The 17,811-nt window shown below is 48.1% G+C and overlaps 2 protein-coding genes across 2 annotated transcripts; both read right to left on the bottom strand.

Annotated features, from left to right (window-relative positions):
• Positions 1-1,888: 1,888 nt before the first annotated feature.
• On the bottom strand, positions 1,889-7,459 carry LOC308159710 (transmembrane protein 26-like; the record flags this gene model as incomplete). The annotated part of the gene is made up of 5 exons (XM_080533525.1): positions 1,889-2,115; positions 3,155-3,351; positions 3,535-3,845; positions 6,241-6,349; positions 7,266-7,459. The coding sequence occupies 5 exons, from the start codon at positions 7,457-7,459 to the stop codon at positions 1,889-1,891; spliced, it is 1,038 nt and encodes a 345-aa protein (XP_080389651.1).
• A 5,420-nt stretch (positions 7,460-12,879) lies between these two features.
• LOC308159709 (transmembrane protein 26-like) lies at positions 12,880-17,795 on the bottom strand (the record flags this gene model as incomplete). The annotated part of the gene is made up of 3 exons (XM_080533524.1): positions 12,880-13,656; positions 14,405-14,549; positions 17,602-17,795. The coding sequence occupies 3 exons, from the start codon at positions 17,793-17,795 to the stop codon at positions 12,880-12,882; spliced, it is 1,116 nt and encodes a 371-aa protein (XP_080389650.1).
• Positions 17,796-17,811: the final 16 nt, after the last annotated feature.

Below are 17,811 nucleotides of genomic sequence, written 5' to 3'. Positions count from 1 at the left end.
CATTTTTCCTGTAGACCTGAAGGAGGGACGTCAAGTCTGTGGAGAGTGCTCAAGTACAACGTCGGCCGTACCTGCTCTGCTTACGAGTGCTACGGCTACCGTGCCCAGAATGTTATCTGCCTCAATGACATATGTATATGTTTTAATTTAATAAACAGTTGTGTTGTTGGGGGTTTGTTTAACTTTGGCCAACACTGCCATCTAATGGAGGTAAAAGAAAGGACAATCAAACCTTTGCGTATTACAAACAACACAACCCATCTATTTTACAGTTGGTTTGAAGCTGCGATGAACATGATGAGTGTTATGGTTTTTTTATGACTCTAGCGATTCATCATAACATCGTCATCATCAATTATCATCAGCAATCATCATCAAAACATACCACCACTACTAACATGATAAAGAACCCAATCACACGCATGCATGCAGGATTTAAAACATGATGAATATGTAATATATTCCATGATATCACAACTAAGTAAGTAAGTAAGTAAGTCATTTTTATTTATACAGCACATTTTACAACGACAAAACAGCCGCCCAAAGTGCTTAACAGAAAACACTAGTAAAAGAGAAACAACAGATAAAAATACACTAAAAACAAGCAAATACAAAATACAAGTGCAGAAATAAAAGTACAAAAAGTGCAGTGTCAGGAGGCAGGCTCACCTCAGGTCAAAGGCCAGGGAAAAAGGGTGAGTTTTTGCTAATTTTTTTAAATGCTCTGGGCGGATCTGATGTGGGGGGGGGGGGCTATTCCAGAGCCTCGGGGCTGCTTTAGAGAAGGCTCTATCCCCTCTCATTTTGAGTCTGGTCCTAGGGACCTCCAGCAGCAGTTGTTCAGCTGACCTAAGGGCTCTGGATGGGGTATGACGGGAACTAACCATGTGACAACATGATTCTTTTTTTAGATGTTAAACATATAAAAACATTTTCATTGGTTGATTTTTGATCTTAGTAATACAGTAACACTACATATAACCATTCAACATAAACAGAGATATTTACAGGTGTGACTTTAGGTCATAGTGATCTTAGTGAACTGACACTATATCAGCCTTTTGTATGTCAGTGTAAAGACATCGTGAGGTAATCTACCTCCATCTCCCACTCTTATCATGAGTTTTTATCATAATCTCATCTCATCATAATCTCATCTGGGATCCTCAGGGACTCTAGTTCAATGGTCTGGGAACTCTGCTCTCAGGACTACCAATCTTCACCCCATATCTTCCGCCGTAGACTAAAGACCTCCATCTCTTCTGGCTACACCTTAACTGTCCCTCCTGAGACCTCTTCATCCCCTCTACCCCCCCCCCCCCCCGTACAGTCTCTGTACTGTAAACAAAATATATTTTAAACATGATTTCTTCTAGCCTTATTACTGCTAATAGCCACTGGCCCAAGCGTAGATTACGTTCTCTTGCGATGACTGATGGATGAATGATTCACTTACTTAGACAAATGTACTTGTTATTAAGTTGCTTTGGATAAAGGCGTCTGCTAAATGTCAAAAATATAAATGACTCATTGGTGCGCTATTGAACTGGGGGGAGGTAATAGAGATGGCAGATGTGTTCACCCCCCCCCCCCCCACACACACACACACCCGCCCCCCCACTCTCCCCCCCTACTCCGCCCCCCCCCCCCCCCCCCAAACAACTGATAAATCATGCGATCCTCACGGCGCTCCAGGCTCTCTTGACGTCTAGCAACACCTCTGATATGAACCAACACCTCTGAACCGGTTCAACCCTTTTCTGTTGATTTATCAGTTTTAAGTTGTGTGAGGCTAGTCCCTGTTACTTTGAAGTTTATCAATTTTATGTTAACCCTTTGTTGGACACAGTAGCAGACTGACTGGCCACCTGAAGCACCGGGTCGATCAGTGGGCTGCAGGGGCCGGTCCGGTGGATGGTGCCGGTCGATCTGTGGGCTGTGGGTGGTGCCGGTCGATCTGTGGGCTGTGGGGCCTGTCGATCTGTGAGCTGGGGATGGGCCGGTCGATCTGTGGGCTGGGGAGCCGGTGGATGGGCCGGTGGATGGGCTGTCGGGCTGGTGGATCGGTGGGGGGGGGGACCAGTGGATCGGTGGGCTGGTGGATCTGTGGGGCTGGTGGATCGGTGGCGGGGGGGTGCCAGTGAGCAACGCAACCCAAAATGAGCGACACAGCCAGCTACTCCATCTCCCCTGGCATGGCACGCCCATTGGTCCATCTCCCCTGGCATGGCAGGCCCATTGGTCCATCACACAACCCTGCCCTGACTGGATTCACCCTGTGCCTCTGTGTTTAAGCCTCTGTAATTATCTCTCATCACCTCCCTCCGTGCTGCCAAACCCTGTGACTAGGGTTGCCAACTTTCTCACTACCAAATACGGGACAAAAGATGGCATTCCCCTGCACGGGGTGGGGTGGGTGGGGGGTTGCAGGAATTGGCGCCGTTAGGCTGTACATACACATGAGGGGGCCTGTGATTGGATAAATATACGGGACAAGAGAGATCAGAATCAGGTTTGCTTTTAGTACCTAATGTACGGGTACACAGAGTAGTGTACACAGAGAAGTTCTTCAGGTTCAGGTTCTTTGACATTGGCATTGCAGCAGAATACAAAATCAATTCAAATTCATCCAGCCTAAAATACTGCTAATACGAGACAGTTGGCAACCCTTCCTCTGCCCTGCTACAACCTGGAGAAGACTACAGCCCCTAAAACCCTCAATTCAACCCATTGAAACAGACTGCCATGATAGGAGGACAGGCCAACAGGGTGAATAGCTAATGTTTTCTATCTAACAAATGTAATTTATCGCAGCAGGAAATTGTTCAATTGTGTTGGCAAATCATTAGTACAATTGCTCTGTAACCTTGGGGTTGTTGGATTGTTTTTCATAATTTTCATTGATAATTAATTATTATTTCCACTCTTGCGTCTCAGATTCTCTGTATCTGGCAACATCTCTGACTTTTAATCTAATTCTCATTCTCTCTCTCTCTCTCTCCCCCCCTCTACCCTTCTCTCTATCTATCTCCATCTATCTCTCCTACCCCTTCACCCTCTGCTTGGCATCTCTGCTCTCCCCTCTCTCCCTCCCCTCTCTCCCCTTCCTCATCCTCCCCCGCCTACACTCTCCCCTCCTCAGCAGTAATACCACCACAGCATGTCCGCTTGTCCAGTTGACACTGCACCACCAGGATCCTGTAGACCTCCAGCAGGACGATGAGGATGTTCTTGCAGGTGAAGAAGATCATCTGCTGGGTGCGGACCTCCCAGATCATGAGGTAGAGGCGGAAGATTAGGAAGGGTCCATCCTGGAGCCCCACCAACAGCAACAGGCTCCACACCTCACTGGAGCAGCACGAGGGATAGGAGGAGGAGGAGGAGGAGGAGAGGGGGGAGGAGGAGGAGGAGGGGGGGGAGGAGGGGGAGGAGGGGGAAGCTCCAGGCACATCTTCCACGCCACCCAAGCTTCCCCCAGGAGAGTGTGTGTGTCCCCACTGGGAAGCGGTGGTGGGTTGTTGGATCTGGCACTTGTTGGGGGGAGGGGGGCCGGTCTGGGTCAGGACCAACGTGAACTGCATGAGGGCCCAGGAGCAGAGGAACAGACCCACGATGATGACGTCCCGCTCGGACTTGACGTTCGGTTGCCTGAAGGTGTCGAAGATGTCGAGGATGTCAGCGCCCAGGCCGATGTACATCATGAGGAGCTGGGAGAGCTGGTCGCGGGACATGTGCCCCTTAGGCATCAACCAGCGGCCCAGCACCAGGACGATCAGCATGGTCTGCTCCAGGCCCGCGACCCAGTCTAAGTCCAGCTTGTCAATGTCCACCTGGCCATTGTCCTGTGTCAGTTAACACATAATAATAATAATAATGTTTTATTTTGCCGTGCAATCAACTTGTCGATCAATTGTTGGAATTTGGGGGGTGTTTTTGCTCTAGGCACAGGGTCAGCCATAGTCGGCGCCACTGGAGCAATTAGGAGTTAATTGGGGCGGGGATCGAACCAGCGACCTTCATCACCTTAACCCCCCCATCATCACCCCAGAGCCTTGAGACAAAATCACATGTAAGGGACAAACCAAGGACAAAGAGTGAGTCTATCCTGACTTTAACTGTTGATTACTCCTCGTCCAAACTCCATGGGACGAGGAGGATGCATATTCATGATTGTTTTGTTATGTTGAGTAATTGAATGGTTGGATGACTGTGCTGAACAATTCTAAAACCCAATAAACAGATTTGTTTTTTTAAAGAAAGGAAACTCTGCGTGAATGAATGAATGAATGAATGAATGGTCTTTATTGTCATTGCTACAGTACAGGTACCAAACAATGACATTTAGGAGGGGTGGCTCCCCTGGTGCTAGGAAAGAAAAAAAAAAAAGAAAAAAAAAACTTTAAAAAACACTTTAAAAAAACACAAGAAGGGAAGGTGCTGGTTTACATAAATAAAGGCTATGTACACTATCCACTATACTATACTGTACAGATAGACGACTAGGGTTGTCATATTGCACATAGTGTTATTGCACATTTATTTAAAGTGTCGCAGTTTGCAGGCTTGAAATGTACATATTTGTGCCTCAGCACTACACCTTATTTTTTCAGTCCAGCAGCTGCCATCAATCCGTCCAGACTGTCCAGGGCCCAGAACCTAGGTCTTTGCTGTGTTCAGGGCCTGGACGGCCCTGGGGTAGAAGCTGTTCTTCAGTCTGTTTGTCCTTGCGGCCATGGTCCTGAACCGCCTTTTCGAGGGCAGCCGGGTAAAGTGTTCGTACCCAGGGTGGGTTGGGTCCCTGGAGATCTTGGAGGCCTTCCTGAGACAGCGTGTGTTGTACAGCTCTTCCAGAGAGGGGAGGGGGGCGCCGGTGATCTTCTGGGCTGTTCTCACGACTCTCTGTAGCGCATTTCTCTCCGCGGTTGTGCAGCTGGAGAACCAGTTGCAGATGCCGTAGGTGAGGATGCTCTCCACTGCGCCGCGGTAGAAGGTCACCAGTATCTCCTGCTTGCTGTCTTCCTTCCTGAGGACTCTCAGGATGTATAGCCGCTGTTGTGCCTTCTTGATGGTGGCTTTTGTGTTGTCCTTCCTGGTCAGGTCATCCTGCATGTGCACCCCCAGGAATCGGAGGGTTGAGACTCTCTCCACGCTCTCTCCGTCGATGAGCAGGGGCTGGATCTCAGACTTTTTCCTCCTGAAGTCTACGATGGTTTCCTGGGTCTTTGACTTGTTCAGCAGCAGGTTGTTAACCTTGCACAGCTTGCTCAGTTGCTCTACCTCATCCCTGTACGCCGCCTCGTCCCCCCCCGAGATGCATCCCACCACGGTGGTGTCGTCTGCAAACTTTACGATGGAGTTGCTGGGGTGGACGGGGGTGAAGTCGTAGGTGTAGAGGTTGTAGAGGATGGGGCTTAGCACGCAGCCCTGGGGGGACCCAGTGCTGAGTCTGAGGGCTGTGGAGGTGTGGGGGCCCACCCGCACCCTCTGGGGGCGGTCGGTCAGGAAGTCCTTGATCCATGCACATATAGAGTGTGATAGACCCAGGTCTAGTAGTTTGGTCACTAGCCTGTCTGGAAGGATGGTGTTGAAGGCGGAGCTGAAGTCCACAAAGAGCAGTCTCGCATAGCTGTTTCCCCTCTCCAGGTGGGATAGAGTGGCGTGGAGAGTCGTCGCGATGGCGTCCTCTGTGGACCTGTGGGCTCTGTAGGCGAACTGGTATGGATCCAGGTTGGGCGGGAGGCGTGTGAGTATGTGGGCCCGGACTAGTTTCTCGAAGCACTTCATGATGATAGGTGTGAGTGCCACCGGGCGGTAGTCGTTTAGGCAGCTCACCGTGCTTTTCTTCGGGACTGGGATGATAGTTGAGGTTTTCAGGCAGGTTGGGATGGTGGCCTGGGACAGGGACTGGTTGAAGATGTTGGTGAAAACCCCGGCCAGCTGGTCGGCGCAGTCCCTCAGCACCCGTCCCAGGACCCCATCCGGCCCCGAGGCTTTCCTGGGGTCCACCGCCTTCAGCACGCGTCTCACTTCGGCTACGCGTCTCACTGAGGGCTACTAGATCTGAGAGTATTGAGACAAGTGTCTGAGATCTTCTTCTCAATATGTCAGTTACATTTCCTCCCAAGACTTTTGTTATTCCCCCATATCTACCCATCTTATCTATCTTATCTGTTCCATCTGGTTAAATGTGCCAGGGGGGGAGGCGGAGGGGAGGAAGGTTTATGGTGCGACACCTACCGTTGTGTTGGGGCATGTGCAGTTGACAGGTTTGGACTGCTGCTTGAGCTCCAGGACCCAAATGGAGGGGATGACGGTACTGAGGTACAGAAACACCATGGGGGAAAACCTAAAACGCAGGAAGCCGAGAGGGAGTAGGAGGAGGAAGCTCTATTTTTATCGACAATCACACCTTTTTCTGTGATTTGCTATGAAATTAATATTTAATTAATTAATTAAAAAGTTCAATTGTCTTGGCTAATCATTATTACAATTGCTCTGTAACCTAGGGGTTGTTAGATTATTTATTTTCCAATCAGGCAAAAAAGATTCAGAGCAGTGAAGATAATGAACACCAGTGCAGAAAGGGAGGTGCTAACTAACAGTCTGCCATCGTGGTGTAGACAGTGAAAGTATGCCCACTTATATTCAGACAGAGAGGATGCTTTTAGGATAAACAGAATAATGTCACAGTCGAGTACTTGACCTACTGTATAAAGAACTTGAGAGTGTATCAATTATAATAAATGCATGCCAGGAAACACTGCTATAAATGGTGCATAGTGGGTAATGTTCGTATATATTTTATTTGTATGGTAAGGAATTAGCTTTCTGGTTGAAACTGGAGCATATACAGCAACACGGATCTATGTGCACGGTCCCTTAAATGTATAATGTAAATTAAAACTAAATCAAGTCAAGTAATGCTGACACACACAATGTGTTGGTAGATCGTAAGAGTATAGCCCTGTAGATATCAATGCTGCATACAATACGTTGGTAAATAGTAATGTACTCTACAGTAAGTGATATATTGATACATTGAATACAGTGTATTATTGATTGTACAGTATATGTGGATTTTGTGGTGTAAGTTAGTCATAGGGACAACTGACGTCATGACGTGATAAGCCATGCGAGTTAGAGGATGCTACGGACTAACTGTATGAGGTTGTGGAAATGATATTGAGTAAATCTGAGTTGCATTTATAACCTTGGTCGTCCGTGTCTATGAAAGAACCCAACACGACAGAGTTGTCATTTACCATTTCCACTCTGCCTTGCGGGTGAACTTGATGGTGAGGGCTATCTCCACCCCCAACAGAGCCACGCCTATCAGCAGCAGCCAATAGAGGGGCTGCTTTGTGTCTTTGACCACGCGCCACACAGTCAGCACGCCGTGGAGCACGAACAGGATACGGCTCAGCAGGGCCAGGAGGATGTCGAGGACGTGACCCATCCTGTCCCAGATCAGATAATAATAATAATAATAATAATAATAATAATAATGCCTTTTATTTATAGGCGCCTTTCAGAGCACTCAAGGACACCTTACAGAGCATAAGTTAAAAACAAGCAACAGGTTAAAACAGTGATTCAAACAAACAAAAACAAACAAAACAAGGTAAAATAAAAGACTTAAAAAACTTTGAAAGAAATTAAAAATTGAAAATACGCCAATTTAAAAAGGTGGGTTTTCAGGCAGGATTTGAAGGTGGGTAGAGAGTCAATATTGCGGATGTCTTGTGGGAGAGAGTTCCAGAGACGGGGGGCAGAGTGACTGAAGGCTCTAGACCCCATAGTAGTCAGGCGGGCAGAAGGTATAGTGAGTTGAAAGGCAGTGGAGGATCGGAGAGTGCGAGAGGGAGTGTAGGAGTGAAGGAGTTCAGAGAGATATGGGGGTGCAAGATTGTGAAGGGCCTTGAAAGTGAGGAGCAGAATTTTGAAGTCAATACGGTATTTAACAGGAAGCCCCCACAGAGGAGGTAGAAGCTGCACCCTACACACTGATCTAAGACCAGTTTCATGTGTTCATCCTGATGGTGGTTACAGTTAGGTTAAAGGTGTAATTCACCCAAATTCCATTGTGTTTTTTTTTTTACATTTTTGGCATTTAGCAGACGCCATTTACAACAAATACATTTGACTAAGTAAGCAAATCTTCTATCCATCAGTCACAGCTGGTTCATAGCATGGATGAAGTTAATTGCAATGACTTTGACCAGGTAACACTACTCTGTCAGGACATCGAGGACAGCTTCCAGGACAATGAGAAAGCTGGGGTAGTGTACCTGGATCTGACTGCTGCATACGACACCGTGTGGCACCGGGGACTCCACCTGAAGCTGCTGAGGACAATACCGGACCGCCACATGGTGAAGTTCATCATGGAGACACTTTCCAACCGCAGCTTCATCTTACAGACCAGCAGTGGCCAGTGCAGTAGGCTCAGAAGACTGAGGAACGGGGTACTGCAGGGGTCTGTTCTCTCGCCGATGCTGTTCAACGTTTACATCCACGACCTACCTGATACAGCATCCAGAAAGTATGGCTACGCAGACGATCTTGCCATCATGCTGAGCCAACCAACGTGGAAGGCGATGGAAGAGGGTCTTAACGAAGACATAGGCACACTGGTAGCATACCTTCGGAGGTGGCGTCTACAACTCAGTGTCGGAAAGACAGTCGCAGCGGCATACCACCTTAGCACCAGAGAAGCCAGGAGGGAACTTGAGAGGCGCGTTGACAACAAATGTCTGGAGGTCCAGCAAGCCCCGAAGTACCTTGGAGTGCGTCTGGATCGGACATTATCCTTCAAGCAACACCTGGAAGAAGTCAAGGCCAAGGTGACATCCAGGGCCGCGCTGATCCGCCGCCTAGCTGGTACAACCTGGGGAGCCTCCGCTATGACGCTAAGAATATCCACCCAAGCCCTGGTCTTCTCTGCAGCGGAATACTGCGCCCCAGTCTGGAGCAGAAGCCCTCATGCGAGAAAGGTCGACGTGGCTATCAATACCTCCCTCAGAATAATAACTGGATGCTTGAAGCCTACCCCTGTGTCCCTCTTGCCAGTCCTCGCGGGAATAGCACCGGCCGGCCTCCGACGGGAGGCTGCCACCCTCGCCCTGGCCAGGAAGGCACAAAAGTATGACTGGCACATCCTGCACAACACCACAATAACACCAGCACCTCCAAGCAGACTCAAGACCCGCCACCCTTACAACAAGGCAGCCCAAGACATGCTCAACTCCACCTCTGAGGACATCTCCAGAGATGCATGGTTGGCAGCAGCTTGGAAGCAGGAGTGGGAGTCAGCCGTGCCCTCCCGAATCCACCGCTACATCTGGGACCCAGGAGATGGTGCCATTGGAGGAGACGACCTACCACGCCGGCAATGGACCATACTGAACCGTCTACGAACTGGTGTCGGTCGCTTTAAAACATCAATGAAGGCGTGGGGCCTGGTGGACAGTGCGGCATGCGAGTGCGGTGACCCAGAGCAGACCGCCGACCATATAATCACCATCTGCCCCTTATATAGACCACCCTCAGAAGCCAGCCTCTTCGACTTAGAACCAGAGATGCGGGCATGGCTACGCGACACTGAGTTGGACCTCTGACGTTACACGAAAGAAGCAATGACTTTTCAAACCAATCCGAATCGTGAAAACCCCACAACAGATCGAGGATAACTCACCTATGTGTAACTATGGGTAATTTATATGTTGGTCTTCCTGAGTCTGTTAGATGTAACCATGCAAGCCATTAATGATTGCAAACTCTGAGTGGAGCCGTGTGTGTGTGTGTGTGTGTGTGTGTGTGTGTGTGTCTGTGTGTGTCTGTGTCTGTGTCTGTCTTCGTGTGTGTGTGTGTGTGTGTGTGTGTGTGTGTGTCTGTGTCTGTCTTCGCGCGAGCGCGTCTGTGTGTGTGTGTGTGTGTCTGTCTTCGCGTGTGTGTGTGTGTGTGTGTGTGTGTCTGTGTGTGTGTGTGTGTGTGTGTGTGTGAGTGAGAGAGAGAGAGAGTGTGTGTGTGTGTGTGTGTCTGTGCGTGCAAGCGTTCGAGTGTGTGCGGTTAGTAAGCATGTGTTACAAACCTGTAAGGTGATCTTCACCAGTCAACATCAAAGGTCAGCACAGAAACATCAAAAGGAATAGTACATGTTACATATGAATGTTACATACTTTCACAGTATTCATGTTTCCTCCTTCAGGTCCCCAATACCAGGCTCCGCACCATGGGGGACCGAGCCTTCTGCTCGGCTGCGCCGTGCCTGTGGAACAGCCTTCCTAGCCAGTTAAGGGCAGTACAGAGCCTGGACTCTTTTAAGACAGGCCTAAAAACCTTTTTATTCAAAATGGCCTTTGACTGCTGAACCTGTGTTCATTCTTGTGATTTATTTTGTTAGTTTTTTATTATGTTTTTAACTTATTATGTTTTTAGGTTGTTTTGTTTTTAACTTATTATGTTTTTACGGTTGTTGTTGTTGTTGTTGTTGTTGTTGTTGTTGTTGTTGTTGTTTTCTCTCTGTAGCACTCTGAGATTATTTTGAATGAAAAGTGCAATACAAATAAAAAGTATTATTATTATTATTATTATTATTATTATCATGTTGTACAGCTATCATCATGCTGGCTCATAGTGAAGCTTTTAGCTGAAGTCGAAGCTTTCTCAGTCTCTCAGTTTCTCCATGCTTCTCAGTTACTGCTGGTAAGTTTTACATGTTAAGGTTAATGGTCACTACATTTAAACAGCAACGGTTATTTAATCTTTGAATTAAACCCAAATGTATTACAAATATGCAACAGGATAAAACATCGTTGTGATGATCCCAAAAATTCCCCCAAAATCCTTAAAAATCTGATGTACAAAAAAGGAATTAAGACATGTAATACGAGAGGAATTTCCTCATTAAAGATATATACAGCTAATTGTCTGACTTACAGATTGATATTGGTCCTTGTCTTTAGAGATTGGTTGAATGAACCTCCAATAGTTCTCCCAAAAGATCCAGATGTTTTTGTTTTTCTCTATGCTGTAGAGCAGTCAATGGAAAGGCATTCCTTGACTTGTTCAATATGACATGGCTAACTTGCATCCCTGGTCTGCCTTTTAAATAACCCTCCCTTTGTGAAATCCCCCATACAAATACATACAATACAATTCACCCCTTTTCTCCCATAATTTCCCATGTTAAGGTTAATAGGTATTGTGTACACACACAGGTGTATTGTGTACACACACAGGTGTGCATTTGTGCGTGCATGCGTACACTTCCTGCTCCTGCGGCCACATCTTCGTCCGTCATCCGTCATGATGTCATGATGTCATCTCTCCGAGCCCAGAACAAAGTTATCTCCCCTGGAGGAGCCAGCCTGCGACAGGCCTGTTCAGAGAGCGCCCCGCCCTGCCCTGTCCCACCCAGGCCTGGCCCCGGTCAGCACTGCTGGGCCTGTTCAAAGAGCGCCCCGCCCTGCCCTGTCCCACCCAGGCCTGGCCCCGGTCAGCACTGCTGGGCCTGATAAGAGCCTGGCACACCAGCCCCCCCCCCCCCCCCCCCCCCACCCCTCACACACACACACACTCACACACACAGCTGGTCAGTCAATTCCCCTTTCCAAGTTGAACTTTTACACAAAGAGACATTCAGCTTCGGATCATTTCAATTGATTGAAACACAATTCTCAAAGTGCATAGGCTGGGGGGCTGGTGGATCTGTGGGCTGGGGGGCTGGTGGATCTGTGGGCTGGGGGGCTGGTGGATCTGTGGGCTGTGGGGCTGGTGGATATGTGGGCTGTGGGGCTGGTGGATCTGTGGGCTGGGGGGCTGGTGGATCTGTGGGCTGGGGGGCTGGTGGATCTGTGGGCTGTGGGGCTGGTGGATCTGTGAGCTGGGGGGCCATTGAGCAACGCAACCCAAAATGATCGACGCAGCCAGCTACTCCATCTCCCCTGGCATGGCAGGCCCATTGGTCCATCTCCCCTGGCATGGCAGACCCATTGGTCCATCTCCCCTGGCATGGCAGGCCCATTGGTCCATCTCCCCTGGCATGGCAGGCCCATTGGTTCATCACACAACCCTGCCCTGACTGGATTCACCCTGTGCCTCTGTGTTTAAGCCTCTGTAATTATCTCTCATCACCTCCCTCCGTGCTGCCAAACCCTGTGACTAGGGTTGCCAACTTTCTCACTACCAAATATGGGACAAAAGATGGCATTCCCCTGCACGGGGCGGGGGGGGGGGGTTGCAGGAATTGGCGCCGTTAGGCTGCACATACACATGAGGGGGCCTGTGATTGGATAAATATACGGGACAAGGGAGGAAAGTCCCCAGACAATATCAGGATCAGAATCAGATTGCTTTTATTACCTCATGTACGGGTACACAGAGTAAAATTCTTCAGGTTCAGGTTCTTTGACATTGGCATTGCAGCAGAATACAAAATCAATTCAAATTCATCCAGCCTAAAATACTGCTAATGCGAGACAGTTGGCAACCCTTCCTCTGCCCTGCTACAACCTGGAGAAGACTACAGCCCCTAAAACCCTCAATTCAACCCATTGAAACAGACTGCCATGATAGGAGGACAGGCCAACAGGGTGAATAGCTAATGTTTTCTATCTAACAAATGTAATTTATCGCAGCAGTTCAAATTGTTCAATTGTGTTGGCAAATCATTAGTACAATTGCTCTGTAACCTTGGGGTTGTTAGATTGTTTTTCATAATTTTCTTTCCACACTGAAATTCAGAGCAGTGAAGATAATGAACACGGTGCAGAAAAGGAGGTATTAACTAACAGCCTGCCATCGTGGTGTAGACAGTGAAAGTATGCCAACTGATATTCAGACAGAGAGGCTGCTTTTAGGATAAACAGAATAATGTTATGCTGGAGTACTCCCCCTCTCTCCCTCCCCTTCCTCATCGCCCCCCGCCTTCCCATTCCCCTCCTCAGCAGTACGGCACCACGGCATCTCAGAGCAGCTCTCCAGCCCACCCGGCCCCATGTGCTGTTCACACTGCACCACCAGGATCCTGTAGACCTCCAGAAGGACGATGAGGATGTTCTTGCAGGTGAAGAAGATCATCAGCTGGTTGAGGACGTTCTCCCGGATCATGAGGTAGAGGCGGAAGATTAGGAAGGGTCCATCCTGGAGCCCCACCGTCAGCAACAGGCTCCACACCTCACTGGAGCAGCACGAGGGGGAGGAGGGGGGGGAGGAGGAGGAGGAGGAGGAGGGGGAGCAGGGGCAGGGGCAGGAGGAGGCGGAGGAGGGTGAGGGGGAAGCTCCAGGCACGTCTTCCTCACCACCCAAGCTTCCCCCAGGAGAGGGTTGGTTGTTGGGTTGTTGGATCTGGCACTTGTTGGGGGGAGGGGGGCCGGTCTGGGTCAGGACCAACGGGAACTGCATGAGGGCCCAGGAGAAGAGGGCCAAGCCCACGAGGATGACGGCCCGGTTGGTCTTGACCTCGGGTTCCTTGAAGGTGTCGAAGATGTCGAGGATGTCGGCGCCCAGGCCGACGTAAACCATGAGGAGCTGGGAGAGCTGGTCGCGGGACATGTCCCCCTTGGGCATCAGCCAGCGGCCCAGCACCAGGACGATCAGCATGGTCTGCTCCAGGCCCGCGGCCCAGTTCTCTGGGTCCAGCTGGACAATGCCCTGTGTCAGTTAACACATCATAATAATAATGTTTTATTTGCCGTGCAATCAACTTGTCAATCAATTGTTGGAATTAGTTTTTTTTGGGGGGGGTATTTTTTGGGGGTATTTTCTTGGGGGGGGGGGATTCTGCCATAGTCGACGCCACTGGAGCAATTAGGGGTTAAGTGCCTTGCTCAAGGGCACAAGCAGCTCCCTCCTGGGGCGGAGATCGAACCAGCGACCTTCATCACCATCAACCCCCCATCATCACCCCAGAGCCATGAGACAAAATCACACGTAAGGGACAAACCAAGGACAAAGAGTGAGTCTATCCTGACTTTAACTGTTGATTATATGTCATCCAAACTCCTAGTTCCCAATCTCTCAAGATAAAAAAAAACACGTATCACTCTGCAAACATCAAACAGAGCTAGGGGGCAAGATGCTCCCAATCCTACATGAGAGGAAACTCCATGAGAGAAGGAGATGCATATTCATGATTGTTGTGTTATGTTGAGTAATTGAATGGTTGGATGACTATGCTTGAACAATTCCAAAACTTTCTTTAAAAGAGAAAGAAAGGAGTCCACTCCACGTGAGGGCTAGATCTGAGAGTATTTAGAGAGTGTCAGTTACATTTCCTACTAAGACTTTTTTTTATTCCCCCATATCTACATCTTATCTGTTCCATCTGGTTAAATGTGCCAGGGGGGGAGGCGGCGGAGAAGGAGGAGGAGGGGAGGAAGGTTTATGGTGCGACACCTACCGCTGCGATGGGGATGTGAGTCAGCAGATGAAACTCAGAGCCTGAGGAGACGTTGACAGGCAGTTTGGACTGCAGCAGGTTGAGCTCCAGGAACCAAATGGAGGGGATGACGGTACTGAGGTACAGAAACACCATGGGGGAAAACCTAAAACGCAGGAAGCCGAGAGAGGGAGTAGGAGGAGGAAGCTCTATTTTTATCGACAATCACACATTTTTTTCTGTCCACTCAGTTTAAAAAAAAATCTATATAAAAATAAAAAAAAGAAACCCTTTTCCAAAAGAAGTGTCCCATTTCAGAGAGGGGCAATTATTCTCATTGTGTATGCAAATCCCACTTGACAGTGCAAAGCCTTCTGCGTGAAGAGAGAACATCAAAGTGAGACCGGGGTAGAGACCGAGAGAGAGAGAGAGACCGAGAGAGAGAGAGAGAGAGAGAGAGAGAGAGAGAGAGAGAGAGAGAGAGAGAGAGAGAGAGAGAGAGAGAGAGAGAGAGAGAGAGAGAGAGAGAGAGAGAGAGAGAGAGAGAGAGAGAGAGAGAGAGAGAGAGAGAGAGAAAGAGAGGCCTGGAGTAAGCTTCAGTCACAACATGTTCTGAATCGGCAATTACATAATTTTCCTGACATCCTTTCGAAGAGTGTGTGTGATAGAGGTCGGCTCTAGGTTATGCTAATTCAGCTCAGGCCCGGAGCGAGTCTCTTTCAGTTACTGGCGAGGAAGGACTGGGGCTGGAAGATTGTGCCACAGAAAGAAAGAGAGTGAGTTTATTAAGTGAGAAAAGAGGGGACGGAGATAGAGAAATAGAGAGATGGAGCGAAACACGCATAGCTGATGTGTCACGGGGAGCAGGCCTAGAGCGCTCTCAGCGAGTGAGAAAGGCAGAGACCGATCTGTTCTTAATTAAAAACATGTGTGAGAGAGAGAAACGAGAGAGACAAGTGTTTTATGAGAGAAAGGGAGAGATATGAGATAACAGCGAGAGAGGAGAGATTTTTTTGTGTATTACAATATCTGCCTCTCACCACCTCAGGCAGTGGCTTGTAAATCAACCAGTTCAACCAGTCATGAGGTCAGTAGTTATTTGGGCCCAGGGAATACTCCTGATTGGGGCTGAAGTCCCGCCCCAGAAGCCAGCATGTTTCCACGAAGACTGCAGCCAACAAGTTAGGCTGCAGTAATTGGCACACCTGAGGCCAGTTAAGTCTTAAGGCCACTCTGGCATTGGACATTTAAGCCTCAGCCTCAATATTGTTTGTAGCTTCCAGGCAGGAGGGTGGTAGCCACGTGCTCCGAAGAACTGAATTGTACTGAACTGAATTGAACTGAACTGAATTGAACTGAACTGAGCCGAACTGAACTGAACTGAACGGAACTGAACTGAACGAAACCGAACCAAGCTGAACCGAACCAGTTCAACCCTTTTCAGTTGATGTATCAGTTTTAAGTTGTGTGAGCTCAGCCTGTTCCTTTGAAGTTGATACATTTTATGTTTACCCTTTGTTGTATAAATACACCAGGAAAACAGTTTTTTCCCTGTGTCTCTGTGTTAAGCCTCTGTAATTATCTCTCGTCACCACCATCCAAGCTAGGGTTGCCAACTTTCTCTCTACCAAAAATTAATACGGGACAAAAGATGGCTTGCCCTTCCAGTCGGGGGGGGGGGGGTTTGCAGGAATTGGCGCATTTGAGAGATACGTACCCATGAGGGGGCCTGTGATTGGATGAATATACGGGACAAGCGAGGTCCTGTATGTTCACCCAGCCCTAAATACGGGACAGTTGGCAACCCTACCTCTCCCCTGCTACTGGAGAAGACTACAACCCCTCAAACCGTCAATAGGCTAGGTGCACGATCTCCCTACTTCCTGAAAGGCAACTGGTATGAACATATCCTGTCTCACTCTATTGGTTTAATTGATTAATCAGCTGTGCACTGTGTGTTCCAACGGTTTACCGCACAGCTGATTAATAAATTAAACCAATAGAGTGAGACCAATATGTTCATACCAGTTGCCTTTCAGGAAGTAGTGAGATCGTGCACCTAGCCTATTAAACCCATTGAAAAAGATTCCGATTCCGATTCAATTTAATTGTCATTGGCAGAGTAGTGCAAGTACAAAGACAAGGAATTAACGAAAGACACCGATTCTAGGAGGGCAGGCCAACAGGGTGAATAGCTAATGTTTTATCTATCTAACAAATTAAATTTATCGCAACATGAACAGGAAAGGAAAATAACATTTGCTATGAAATTAATCAGTTCAATTGTCTGGGCTAATCATTATTACAATTGCTCTGTAACCTAGGGGTTGTTAGATTATTTCTTTTCCAATCAGGCAAAAAGATTCAGAGCAGTGAAGATAATGAACACAGTGCAGAAAGGGAGGTGCTAACTAACAGTCTGCCATCGTAGTGTAGACAGTGAAAGTATGCCCACTTATATTCAGACAGAGAGGATGCTTTTAGGATAAACAGAATAATGTCACAGTCGAGTACTTGACCTACTGTATAAAGAACTTGAGAGTGTATCAATTATAATAAATGCATGCCAGCCTACTATTTAGGGAAACACTGCTATAAATGGTGCATAGTGGGTAATGTTTGTATGTATTTCATGTGTATGTTTCTTATAATTGTTCTTAACTACCTGCACAGGGAATTAGCTTTCTGGTTGAAACTTTTACAGCATTTACAGCAACACTGATCTAAGTGCATTGTCCCTTGAATGTAAATACATTTAACTAAATCAAGTAAAGTAATGCTGACACACACAATGTGTGGGTACTGTAGATCGTGAGAGTATAGCCCTGTAGATATCAAGTGTATATGTTACGGTACATGTGGGAACACGGTACATGTGGGAAAACTAGGGTTAGGGTTAGGTGCTAGGGTGCTACGGTTAGGGTCAGGGTTAGGGGTAGGGGTAGGGGTAGGGTTAGGGTTAGGATTAGGGTTAGGGTTAGGTGCTAGGGTGCTACGGTTAGGGTTAGGGTTAGGGTTAGGGTTAGACATGCCAGCATGTACCAAGTCGACGTAGCACCTAACCCTAACCCTAGTTTTCCCACATGTACCCTATTCCCTCATGTACCGTAACATATACAATACGTTGGTAAATAGTAATGTACTGTATGTGACATATTTGATTAATTTAATACAATGTATTATTGATTGGTACAGTTATATGTGGATTTGTCATTTACCATTTCCACTCCGCGTTTTTGGTGAACCTGATGGTGACGGCTATCTCCACCCCCAGCAGAGCCACGCCTGTCAGCAGCAGCCAATAGAGGGGCTCCCCTTTGACCACGACCACACGCCACACGGTCACCACGCCGTGGACCGCAAACAGGAAGCGGCTCAGCAGGGCCAGCAGGATGTTGAGGATGCGACACATCCTGTCCCAGATCAGA

The sequence above is a fragment of the Nansenia antarctica genome (assembly GCF_963989245.1).
Source record: "Nansenia antarctica genome assembly, chromosome: 6".
In the NCBI taxonomy this organism is placed as follows: domain Eukaryota; kingdom Metazoa; phylum Chordata; class Actinopteri; order Argentiniformes; family Microstomatidae; genus Nansenia; species Nansenia antarctica.
The sequence above is the reverse complement of the archived record's forward strand: the minus strand, read 5'-3'. Positions and strand labels throughout refer to the sequence as shown.